The 12,300-nt window shown below is 53.5% G+C and overlaps 1 protein-coding gene across 2 annotated transcripts; it reads right to left on the reverse strand.

Annotated features, from left to right (window-relative positions):
* Nucleotides 1-3,386: 3,386 nt before the first annotated feature.
* TRIM56 (tripartite motif containing 56) lies at nucleotides 3,387-9,295 on the reverse strand. Of its 2 annotated transcripts, none has more exons than XM_061589982.1 (2): nucleotides 8,855-9,295; nucleotides 3,387-7,171 (listed from the first exon to the last, which is right to left on the reverse strand). In XM_061589982.1, exon 2 carries the CDS (start codon nucleotides 7,136-7,138, stop codon nucleotides 5,051-5,053), a length of 2,088 nt encoding a protein of 695 aa, XP_061445966.1. In that variant the 5' UTR covers nucleotides 7,139-7,171; nucleotides 8,855-9,295; the 3' UTR covers nucleotides 3,387-5,050. The 2 variants fall into 2 exon arrangements, with proteins under 2 accessions (XP_061445966.1, XP_061445967.1); XM_061589983.1 differs by lacking the exon at nucleotides 8,855-9,295 and adding an exon at nucleotides 8,534-8,825.
* Between the last annotated feature and the right edge of the window lie 3,005 nt (nucleotides 9,296-12,300).

A 12,300-nucleotide genomic window follows, 5' to 3' on the forward strand; every position in this document is an offset into this window, starting at 1 on the left:
TCTTTTTTTCAAAATGCACTGGGTCATCTCTTAAAAGTTTTTCCATTGTCACATGGCTGCAGTTAATTCCATAGATTTTCTCTATATTGGGCTCCATCACATCATTCCAGTCCAGAAGATTATCCATGCCATTGATAACTTTATCTCTAGAATCTTCATTCATTTCTTCAGAGATAACATTGAGTTCCAAACAATAGATTTTATTTCTAAAGTCCATAGACTCCAAATCTTGTTCCTGTTCCACGTTGGTTCCAATCTCCGGGATCTCCTCTCTCACAGGGACCCCTATTCCAGTCTCCAGGGTCTCCTCTCTCACAGGAACCCCTGTTCCAATCTCCGGGGTCTCCTCTCTCACAGGGACCCCTTCCAGGGTCACCTCTCTCACAGGGACCCTTATATCTTTAATCTCCTGCTTCATTTTACTCAATTCAATTTTCGTTATCTCAATCTCATCCATTATTTTCTGAAACATAGTTATTTCCAGATTTTCAGCCACTTTCTTAATTGCCATTTTAAAAGAAAAATATAGGAAAACCACTTCTTATTTCAGCAACAATTGGGTTAATACTCCAAACTTGGTGACATCACAGTATAAACAGTGCAGACAGCCTTATCTCTCCAATAGTTAAGTAAACAAAATGCAGTTCCCAGGATCGAAACAATTAATGGCAATCGTCAAGAAACAGATTCGTCAAAATAAAATAGACCAAAAAGAGAGTAGTCTCAAAACAGTATAATATTTTTCAAAATAAAAATCTGGAATAGAAATCCCTCTTCTGTGTATATCTTTAGAATGCAAAATCCAGGACAGCTTTTTGCAACAAAAACAGAGATAAGCTATTAATTAGTGCGTAGCAGAGAGAAGTTATGGCTCCCCAGTGAGATGTCAAAAACTGATCAATCTGGCAAATCTCTTTTAAACAGCAACAATTTAAGTCAAGTAAAAGAAAAATATAGAAAGAAGGGTGCTTGCCTGTTAGTGCGTTCTCTCTTAGAAGATAAGATGAACGTTCGCTTTAACAGATAGAGCTTGCTGTTGAAAATCCGTCCCACCTTCGTCGGCTGGACCTCGTCCCATAAATTAATGAGATCTGGTCGTCCCAACAAAAATAGGCTTTGAGGTTAATCTCTTCGTTTCTCCCTACCCGGGAGAAGTTTAATCAGTCAAAAAAAAAAGAAAAAACTGACTGATATATCTGAATAAGCTTCTTTTGAGGCAGGAGCCCGTCTCAAAAGCAGGCACAGGCTAAGTCACCCTTCCCGGAAGTCAGAGGAAGAGATTTCAAGGTCCCAAATTCTAGTTCGGTTCTTAAGAGTCTAACATCCTGTCAGCTGCCCTGACCAAGCTGGACACAGGTGCAGCAGCCCTCTCCTGCTGTTCTCCAGTGATTGGTATTCAGAAGTAGACTGCCTCTGAACATGGAGGGTTGATTTAACTCTCATGTCTAACAGCTCCAGCCGCCACCTCCCCCTTCTCCATGAATTTGCCTAATCCAGCCTTTGCCTGATGGGGGCTATAATTCAACAACTTCTGGAGGGCATCAGGCTGTCATAACTCCATTTTCAAGCCTTTAAGCCCATGGCTACTGCATGACAATTAATTCTACAGGAAGGGGCATAGCTTTGCATGTAGGAGGGCCCAGATTCAATCCCCAGGGCAACTCCAGTTAAAAGGATCAAAGGTAGGAAGTGATGGGAAAGGTCTCTCTTGCTGCCCAAGACCAGAGTACGCAATGACAGCTGTATGGATGGATTGTAAATTAGCCCTGGTCTTGTTGGGCCAAAGGACAGACCTGGTAGAGAAGCAGCATCACAGGTTCCGATTAATTCCACCAAGTTGTTCCTCGTGTGAGGAAGTTCAGGTACTCAGTTCCCAGAGGGGGACCAGCCCCCCCACCCCATGCAACGTCAGGCTGTGTTGCATCAAAACTGCCCAAGAGTGGGGGGTTAAAAACTCAGAAGAGTTCATGGGCATGAGCCCACCACCTCCCTAGGTCAATGGTTCCACTGTCATACTGCTCTCACAGTTAGGAAGTTTTTCCTGATAATAGAATCATAGAGTTGGAAGGGGCCTATGAGGCCATTGAGTCCAACCCCCTGCTGAGTGCAGGAATCCAACTTAAAGCATCCCCAACAGATGGCTGTCCAGCTGCCTCTTGAGGGCCCCCAGGGTTGGAGAGCTCACCACCTCCCTAGGAAATGCTATTTTAGGCTGCATTAACAGAAGTATCCTCCGTGGCACAGAGTAGTAAGCAGCATTAACGCAGCCGAAGCTCTGATCATGGCCGGAGTTCGATTACAACAAAAGGAGATAGTCGAATCTCCGGTAAAAGGGGTCGAGGTCCACTCAGCCTTCCATCCATCCGTGGTCGGTAAAATGAGTACCCGGCATATGCTGGGGGGTAAAGAAAGACCGGGGACGGAACAGGCAATCCCACCCCATATATACGGTCTGCCTAGTAAACGTCATAAGACATCACCCTAAGAGTCGGAAATGACTCGCACTACAAGTGCGGGGACACCTTTACCTTTAACAGAAGTATGGCTTCCAAATCGCATGTATTGGTTCCCCTCTATTCAGCACTGGTTAGGCCTCCTCTTTTGAGTACTGTGTCCAGTTCTGGACACCACACTTCAAGAAGGATACAAACAAACTGGAACAGGTTCAGAGGAGGGCAACGAGGATGATCAGGGGACTGGAAACAAAGCCCTATGAGGAGAGACAGAAAAAACTGGGCATGTTTAGCCTGGAGAAGAGAAGACGGAGGGGAGATATGACAGCACTCTTCAAGTACATGAAAGTAAATAATCCCTGGTCTAACCAATGGAACCAATGACCTAGAGAGGTAGTAGGCTCTCTGACACTGGAGGCCTTCAAGAGACAGCTGGACAGCCATCTGTCGGGAATGCTTTGATTTGGATTCCTGAACTGAGCAGGGAGTTGGACTTGATGGCCTTATAGGCCCCTTCCAACTCTACTATTCTATGATTCTGAGAAATGACACCTAAAATAAATAAATAAATGAATGACCTCCTGCTGTTGTGTGTCTGCCCCCCATAGGCTTTATGTCAATTCTTTTGGGAGGGGGAGGCAAGCGTCTGATCTCAGCCTTCCTCTGGGTGCTCGTATCAGAATCTTATATGCTGGAAACATGGGGGCTTCCAGATGGGCATTTGTTGTGGGATCGAAGCTCCTCATCCATGCACGTTTTCTGCAGCACCTACATGGCATCAGGCCAAATTTAATCCTTGTTGAGCCTTTCCAGGGAAAATCTGGTAAGATTTAGAAATGACTGCTAATGACCCATTTATAATATTAAGATCCTCCCCTCAAATTTGGAAGCACGAAAACAAAACGTCCAACAAAAATCTCGGAACTTCAGGAATAGTTTTATGCAGACCATTTATTTCACCACTTATACAATCCCCTTCCTCTGCGCTGTGCAAATACACAATATTTTGAACAATGAATTATTACTGCGTGATATTTATAGAAAAAAGGAGAAGGAATGTGGAATAGAGATTATCATCTCAAATTATTTCAGAAGGCACAAATGGTCAGTGATACCACTGTTCTTCCTTGAGATGCAAATAAATGTAACCTACCAGTTTGATATCATGTCCCAAACTTTCAGTCAGCTGCTCCAGTTACACACAAACACGCTCACACAGTCACACTCTATTGAGTTATGCCCCATTTGGCACAGCTGGAAGCAACAGTGATGTAAACCTGAAGGTAAGAGCACAGCTCAATGATTTACATTCTGCAGCCAAAGATTCCTTTGCAAGCACATGGCCAGGTATGCGTTCCATCCTGAGAGCAGTCAGAGTGGGGAAGGGGTCAATTTTGCTGTAATGTCTGGGGAGGAAAAGGCACTTTGAAAATGTAAAGGGCTGGGATACTCGCACCCCAGGTGACCCTCTGGAATTTCACCACCCAGTTTTACATGGGAGAACAAAAAGGAACACAAACGTTGGCAAAAGAAACGTGGAGGCAAGAAGGGGTGCAAAAATCAAGAATCAGAGGAGCACACACTTCTAAAACCCTAAAGGCAACAACATTATTTAAATATATTCGTTGCAGGAGAGATGGTTGGACCTTTGGATGACAAAAGGAGGCAAAGCTTTGTGTAGAATAAAGGTAAGGGGGGAGGGGGAGGGAGGAGTCTCTGCTTGTGCGGTTCCCTTTGGGGCCTCTGCGAGGCCCCTGTGAGCCTGGAGGCCAGATGGGCCCCCTGTGGCCCTCACCCAGCTGCTGCTGCTGCTGCGGGACTCTTTCCCCACCCCCACCTGAATGAACCGGGGAGAGCCATCCAACTCCTCGGACGCCAACTTTTGCTGATTACATGTACGGTCAAAAGCCATACAAAGTACACAGCTGAGCAGCTCCTCCTGCCCTTTTGCACTTCTACTCGCTAAGTCAGACCCAGAAGCTGGGCTCAAATGTAAGCTGCAGAGGAGGCTTTGCCCCGCCCTCTGGTGGTCATCGTGGGGAATGACAACCCCAGAAGAGTAAACGTCAACTTTGGGAGTTAAACTAGCCAGACAGGAGGGAGGAACGATTGCTCTCTGGCAGCCACACACCGCAGCTCACCCTGCACAGACCCTGAAGCACCAGCCTGCCTGCATCACTCACGTGGCCTGTACAGGATGCTCACAGATTTTCTTCCACTTTTTAAAGAAAAAAGTGTTACATCTTAACTTCCCAAATTCAGCACTCTACACTCATTCTCTCTCTTTCTGCAGCAGAAGCTGAACCCTTTTTTCATGCAAAGACGTCTGCCTGTGTGGAACCCAGAAGCTGCGCAGTGGAGACGGTCCTGAGGATCCCCTTAGAAACGAGGCTGCTGGCTGGAAGCCACAACAGTGAAACAAGCCTAAAATTAACTGGCAGGCACTCCCAGTGAGCCCCTCAAACCAGAGATCACCCGTGCCCCCTGAAGTGGTTCTGCAATTCTCCCCTCCCCAATTCCTCTGGGGAACAGCACACACACATGCACCCACTCTGGGGCATGCAGCATCCCCAAAGGAAATCTTGCCTGCCTCCGCTTCACTTGCCCTGATACCTGATCTTGAAGATGTGGACGGTGCCATTGCTCAAAGCCACTGCGAAACGACCGTCCCCAGCAGCCGTGACCACCCGTGGCTGGTTGATACTGTTCTCAGCCGTGAGGAACGGCCCAAGCTCCTCCCCATCCTGGGAAAAGGCCACCACCTTGTTTATCTCCCGCAGCACCACGTAAGCAATCCCAGTGGCATCAGCACAGACAGCACCCGGCTGGCATTCACTCAGCTGCTCCTCCCGGCTCTCAGCCACCAGCTGCCCTCTCTGGGAAAGGAACACCAAGCTGTGCCGGTACCAGTCGGATCCCACAAACCCCCCTTTCCTGCTGGCCAGGAATACCAGGCACCTCTCTGCGGTGCCTTCTGGCACAATCGTCTCCACCAGGCGCCCCTCAAGGTCGTACACCTCGAGGCGCCCAGCCACACAGACTGCCACACGGTCACCACCAAGGGCGGCCACTGCATGGCTGGCTTGACCCCGCTGGAGGGCCTTTTTCCACATGAGGCCCCCTTCTCCGTTTAAGAGGTAGAGGCAAGAGCCAGCCGTGAAGGCCACTTTGCTGCCCACAGTAGCCACGCTGCATGGGGCCACACCGCTTGGCACTGGGATTATGCCCTTGAACTCCCCCTGCAGGGAGAACCTCTTCAGCTTCTGGTTCATCTCATCGGCCACCAGGAGCTCGCTGGAGCCAAATGGGCAAAGGCCTGTGACCTGGGGCCGCTTTTTGTCGGTGGGGGTCTTGACCCAGAAGCTGCAAGAGAAGAAGGGCTTGGGGGTGAGCAGGGGGGCTTCTGGCCCCTTGGGGGGAGGCAAAGTGGGGACCACTGTCGGGAGGCTGCCTTCCCCACTTGGTGGCTTCCCCTGGCAGCTGAGGAGGGTCTCCTGTGCCCCTTCCCTGCTTGGCTTCTTCTTCTTCTTCTTTCCTTCCGTGGCCCCTTCCTTGTGGCCCTCTGGTGTCCTCGTGGGCATCTCCTCTTTGAACTCCAGGCGGAAGAGGCGGCGGCCGCTGCTGCTCTGCAGGGCCACATCGATTTCCAACTGGGGCAGCTGAGGGCTCAGGGGCTCCCAAGAGAAACTCTGCAGCTGCCTGAGGCGCTCGGAGATCATCTGCTCCAGGAAGACAATCTCCACCTCCCGGCCCAGGGCCAGCACCTTCTGGGCAAAGGCCACCGTGCTGGAGGCCACCTGCTCCTGGAACTCCAGCTCAGAGCACAGGGTCTCGCAGGCCTTCTTTCGCTCCTCCACGTAGTCCGAGAGCTGGCTCAGGACCTCCTCCTGGTGGGCCAGCAGCCGCTCCACTGCCCTGGAGCATGCCTGCTCCACCACACCCCGGATGCCGGTCTCGCGCACCTTCAACCGCTCCATCTCTTCCTCCAGGCCGGCCCTGCCCTTCCCGATCAGCCTCACAGTCTCCTCCACCCCTGCCAGGAGGTCCACAATGATGGGCCGGTGCCTCTCGGCCGCCTGGGCCAGGGACAGACAGGGGTGCTGCAGGTGGGGGCCCAGTCGGCACTCGCGGCATAGGACCGCTGCGCAGGGCGTGCAAAAGAACCGCAGCTCCTCCCCCACATGCTCCTTGCATTGCAAGGCCTGGCGCTTCCGGATCTCCTCGTCATACTCCCCAGAGAGGTAGCCCCCCATGCCTACCACGTGGTGGGAGTGGGTGAGCCGGGAGCAGCGGTGCCCACCAGCACAGACCTGGCACATGTCGTCGGCACAGTCCAAGCAGCGTGAGACCGCAGGCCGGTTGGCTTCTTGGCCGATGAGCGGGCACAAGCTGCAGGTGGGCTCTGCCTTCCCTGCAGGGCGGACCAGGTCAAGCAGGCCGTTGATGAAGAAGCTGGTCTTGAGACCGCCAACGCCACATGGGAGGGCCACCTGCTCGCGGCACTCAGGGCAGTGCAGCTCCTTCCGGCCCTCTGCCAGCTTCTCCAGGCAGTCATGGCAGTAGCTGTGCAGGCAAGGCAGGATCCTGGGCCGGGAGAGGCACTCCAGGCAGATGGTACACGTGAGGAAGCCACTGGTGAGAGCCTCCGAGAGGGAGGAGGAGGAGGAGGGGGCCTGGGCAGCCATCCTGGCTTCCACAGCTGAGCCTCGAAGGGCCACCTGTGGGGGGAGAGAGAGAGATGGGTGGAGACGTCCAGTTTGAGCTGAACTGCAGCAGGGAGATTGGCCTGCTTAGGGTGGGCGCTTGTGGGAGGGGGCTGGGAGCGGAGGAGGGGAGGGAGCCCCCACTGGTCAGCAGGGCTGGAAGGAACCCCAACAATTCAGGGTTCTGGATTCAGTCTGGGGTGAGAGTCAAGCCTGTGGAAATCACAAGGGAGGGCCACTGCGGACTGGGGTCAGGGGGCCATAGGGCCCAGGGGCGGAGCCAGACTGTTGGCCTCTCTTGCTCAGCAGAAGTAACCAACGTGGCCTCCCAAGAAGAATATCGGATGAGTCTGACAGCTGCAGCAGCTGCTGGACCAGGCCCAAGGGGGCCCACCTAGTCCAGCATCGCCTGCTCTCACAGTGGCCCACCAGACGCCCCAACGGGAAGAGGCCGCAAGGAGGCCCTGACCACAAGAGCACCCTCCCCTCCTGCGGGTTCCAGCAACTGACGTTCAGAAGCAGGCTGCCTCCGATCGACAGTGGAGGGAGAGCAAGGCCAACGTGGCTAGCAGCCATCGGTAGCCTTGTCCTCCGTGAATTGGTCTAATCCTCTTTTAAGCCGTCCATGTTGGTGGCTATGTGCTGTCTGTGTGACGAAGGACTCTCTTTGTGTGACGAAGGACTCTCCTCGGTCTGTCTGAATCTTCCAACATACGGAGGTGCACACCAAGAGGCGCTGCCCCAGGGGAGCGCCTGTGCTGGGGCCACCCAGGGGCACCCCCCTTGCCCCCTCACCCCTGCTCTTTAGGGACTGCCCTTCACCAGGAAGAGGAATATATTTGGGTTTCAGTAGCAGCTGTTTAAGTCTTAAGATTTTGTTGTCTTAAATTTTTGTAAACTGTTCTGTTCTTCTCTTATTTGCATTTGTGTGTATTTTTTGTGAGCTGCGCTGGGGGGCTTTTTTGGTCAAAAGGGAGCACAGAAATAAACCCTAATGTCACATAACATCACGTTACACCACACTGCGCTTCCCTGCGCCCCCCCCCCCCGTGTCCTTGGATGCTTCACTCCCATCTGCCCCAGCGAGCACGGCCAGTGGCCAGGGAGGTTGAGAGCTGCCGTCCAGAAACAGCTGGAGGGCACCACGTTGGCTATCCCTGACCTGCACTGACTTGCAGCGCCTCTCCAGGGATTCAGGGAAGGGGGCTTTCCCAGACCCCCTGGAGATGCTGCCGGAGACTGAGCCTGCAATCCGGGGCGCAGGGAGTCTCCCGGGCCCTTTCCATCCGTTTTGAGCCCGGGGTGCGTTTAGGGTTCCCGGAGGGAGGAGGCAGAAGCCCCGGCTGCTCTCGGGGTGGAGGCGGAGGGTGGGAGTACCGAGTCGTTGCAAGCCAAGGAACTGGGCAGGAGCCAGCGGCCTCTGGGCTTCTTTTTGCACTCGAGGGGGCCAAGGGGCGACCCTGGGCGTGGAAGGTGGCGAAGAGGCAGGCCGGACTCCTGGGTTCTTCTCGAGGGTGCTGTGGGGGGGGGGGGCTGATGCTGCCGGAGAGAGGCCTTCCCCAACTCTCTCGGGGGACCGCTGGCGACAAGAGGCCTCCCTGCCCCCCCTCCGGCCAGGCTTTGGGCCCAGGGTGCACAGGCCTCCGCCTCCCGCTGCTGCCGCCGCCATGAAGGCGTCTCTCCCAAAGCAGCCTTTACCTGGGCTAGCGAGGCGAGGCGGGCTCCGTCTCTCTCCTGCGCAGGCCGCCTCAGACAGGGACCCGAGTGGGGTGGGTGGCGGTTGCCCGCCCGGGGAGCAGCTACTCCAAACAGGCTGCCAGCCGGGAGGCGGCAGGAACGTCACCGGGCAGAAATGAAAGCGAAACTCAACCCCAGGCGCGGGGATGGAGGGTTGCCCGAGGGCTACGGGCGCACCGGGCGAGGGGGCTGCTCCTCCCCCGCGGCTGCCCCCGCAATGCCCGCCGCTCTGCGCCTCCTGTGGGTGGAGGGTGCCCAGCTGGAAAGGGCCTGAGGGAGCGAGGAGGAGGAAGAGAGCGCGAGACGAGGGTCGCGGAGGAGGCGCGGGCAGCCCAGAGGCCCCGGTAATGGCCGCCCAGCCCCCAGGGGCTCAGCGGGTGCCTGGGTGGCGGCGATGCCTCACTCCTCGCCTTGCTTCGCCCATTATGTACGGGCATTGTCCCCAGAGCTGTTGGTTCTGGGTGACTTTAACGTGCATGCCGAGGCCGCTCTCATAGGAGCCCCTCGGGATTTCCTGGAAACCATGGCTTCCTGGGAACTGTACCTAAGTAATACTGGGCCCACCCATGTAGCCGGTCATGCTCTCGACCTAGTATTTGTCCTGGGAGAGGAGAGAAGTGGTCTGAAGTTGGGAGTGATTCTTGCCACTCCTGTGTCATGGTCAGACCACTACCTGGTAAACATGGACTTCTCGTTGCCATGCCCCCTCCGCAGGGGTGAAGGACCTATTAAAATGGTCCGCCCCAGACGCCTGATGGATCCGGATGGATTCCTGACTGCGCTTGGGGAATTGGAACCTGCTGAAGGTCGCCCGGTCGAAACCCTGGTGAAGGAGTGGAACGTGGGGATCACCAGGGCATTAGACCGGGTGGCTCCGAAACATCCTCTCCCCCTGAATAGAACTCAGCTAGCACCATGGTATACACCACGGTTGCGTAGTCTGAGACAGGAGGTGAGACGACTAGAGCGCCGGTGGCGGAAATCCCGCTCCGAAGATGTCCGGACACAGGTTAGAGCAGCAGTAGCTACCTACCAAGTGGCAATAAAGGTAGGAAAGAAGGCTTTCTTTGCTGCCTCTATTGCGTCTGCGGAGTGCTGTCCCAGGAGGCTGTTCCAGGTGGTCCGAAGTCTGGTTGGTCCAGTTGCTCAGGAACCCTTGGAACAGTCAAAGGCTCCGAAGGCAGCCTCAGGGGTCCCGCCCACGCCAGTTTGCCACATTTCCCTCTTAACTGCGGCGAGGGAGGGACACTGGCATGCTCTTTGATGCAAGCAAACCTGCGGGGAGGAGGGGCGCCCCACGACGAGCACCCGGTTTGGCTCCGAGTCCCCCAAATCCGAGTGGGGCGGCGGAAGCAGCGACGTGGCAGGCCAAGCGTGGCCCACCGAGCCACCCGTTTTCCCTGGTCCCGCCAGGTGCCTCCCGGAAAGGTGCCTCCACAGGCGCAGGTTGCTGGAGCAGCCAGCACTGCTCCCAGTACTCGTCCTCATCCTGGTTGAGAGGAGAGACAAAGAGAAGATGTCTGCTCCCCTCTCCAGAGAAAGAGAACACAGAGAGAGGCAGGAAGGAACTGGGATTCAACATTCCTTTGCTTATCAGCCTAGCAGGAAGGGAAGAGTCAGCAGGATCAAAGGGATAGGGATAGCCTCAACCAGCAAGAGGTCTAGCTCCCTAGCTACCCTTATTAACCCCATGCAGCCTCAACCCACCAAGTTGGAGTTGAACCTCATACATTCCAACACCCCTTCTCAACGAGAACTTGGTTCATTCTACAAGGTGCATCTTGCCTCGTAGTTTCTGGTGTTGGACTTTGCCCAATGGTTTGGTCAAAGCATCAGCTGCCATCTCTTCTGTTGGACAGTAGGCCATCTCTAGAAGTCCTTTCTCCCTTATGTCCTTCAGGTAGTGGAACTTCACATCAATGTGCTTCATGCGAGAACTTTGCCCTTCTGATTCTGCGAGTCTTATGCAGGCTTGATTGTTCTCAAGGGGAGAGTGTTCTTGCACTCGGGTCCTGCTTGCGGGCTTCCCCCAGGCACCTGGTTGGCCACTGTGAGAACAGGATGCTGGACTAGATGGGCCACTGGCCTGATCCAGCAGGCTCTTCTTATGTTCTTAAGTATTCTGATAGGCTCTGGTTCAGATACGCCCAAGTCTCCCAGAAGCTTGCGTAGCCACAGCATTTCCTTGCATGCCTCATCAGCTGATACGTACTCAGCCTCAGTAGATGAGTGTGCTACAGTCTTGCTTTCGACTTGTCCAACAGATAAGTGACTGCCCACTGGTTGACTTACGATCTTTGGTGTCTCCAGCCCAGTCAGCATCAGCATATCCTAGAAGTTTAGGATCTCGAGTAGCTGATAGCTTTAGTTTCAAGTTTGCAGTGCCTTTCAGATATCTTGCCACTCTCTTGACTGCTTCCCAGTCTTGCTTGGCAAGCTGGTTTTTCTGCAGAGGTATCCCACTGCTACCGCCACGTCTGGTCTGGTTATTGTGCTGATGTACAGGAGTTTCCCTATAGCTTGTCTGTACCTTTCGTTGTCTTCCCGGGGTTGATTCTTCTGGTCTGGTTTCAAGTATCCTACTTCCATTGGTGTAGGTGCCGGATGTGCATCCTTCAGTCCTAGACTCTCAAGTAGGTCTTGAGTCTTTTGTTTTTGGTTTAGAAGAAAGGATCCATCTTCCTCTCTTTCAATTTGAATTCCAAGGTAGTACGTGATGTCGCCTAGACATTTCACTTCAACTTCCTTGCTTAGATTATTTACTAACTCTTGCTTGTCTTGTGGATTCTCATAAGCCAATACCAAATGATCCGCATAAATCAAAATATAAGTCCATTTGTTGTTCTTGAATCTGCTATAGAGGCATTGGTCTGCTTCGCCTCTTTTATAGCCTTGTTTCAAGAGCATTTGGTTCAGTTTGTCATTCCATGCTCTAGCAGCTTGTTTTACTTCTAGTTGCTCTACTTGCATCTTCTTCTTGCCGGCGACACTCAGGAGTGTCCTGATTGTTGTATGCTTGACTACAGTTTCAGTATCTTTCCAGGTCTCTGGCTCTGGAAGTTCACCAGCTCTTGCCAGGTAGGACAGTCTCAGTGGAGGTACACCTCTGTTGGTGCGGTTAGAGCGTCTTGGTGCAGGACTCTCTGCTGCCTCTTCTGGCTGTGCAGGTTCCCCTTCTTGCTCTGATTCCTCACTGTCCTCCAGTGCTGGCATGTTGCTGTAATCTGTAGTGCTCTATGGTATTTCTACTTCATCTTCTTCACTGTTGTGGTCTTGGAATGGTGCCCCTTCTGGTTGGAATGCACCTTGACCTCAAGGTAGACAGCTCTTTGGATTTCAATCCTTTCTGTTTTGGGATTTAGGATTCTGTATCCCTTTTGCTTTGAAGAATATCCAACAAAGATTCC

The sequence above is a fragment of the Rhineura floridana genome, chromosome 11 (assembly GCF_030035675.1).
Source record: "Rhineura floridana isolate rRhiFlo1 chromosome 11, rRhiFlo1.hap2, whole genome shotgun sequence".
NCBI lineage: Eukaryota > Metazoa > Chordata > Lepidosauria > Squamata > Rhineuridae > Rhineura > Rhineura floridana.

What these genes read in the sequence shown, in the direction of transcription:
- TRIM56 (XM_061589982.1), bottom strand. Translation starts at nt 7,138, where the DNA reads ATGGCTGCCCAGGCCCCCTCCTCCTCCTCCTCCCTCTCGGAGGCTCTC.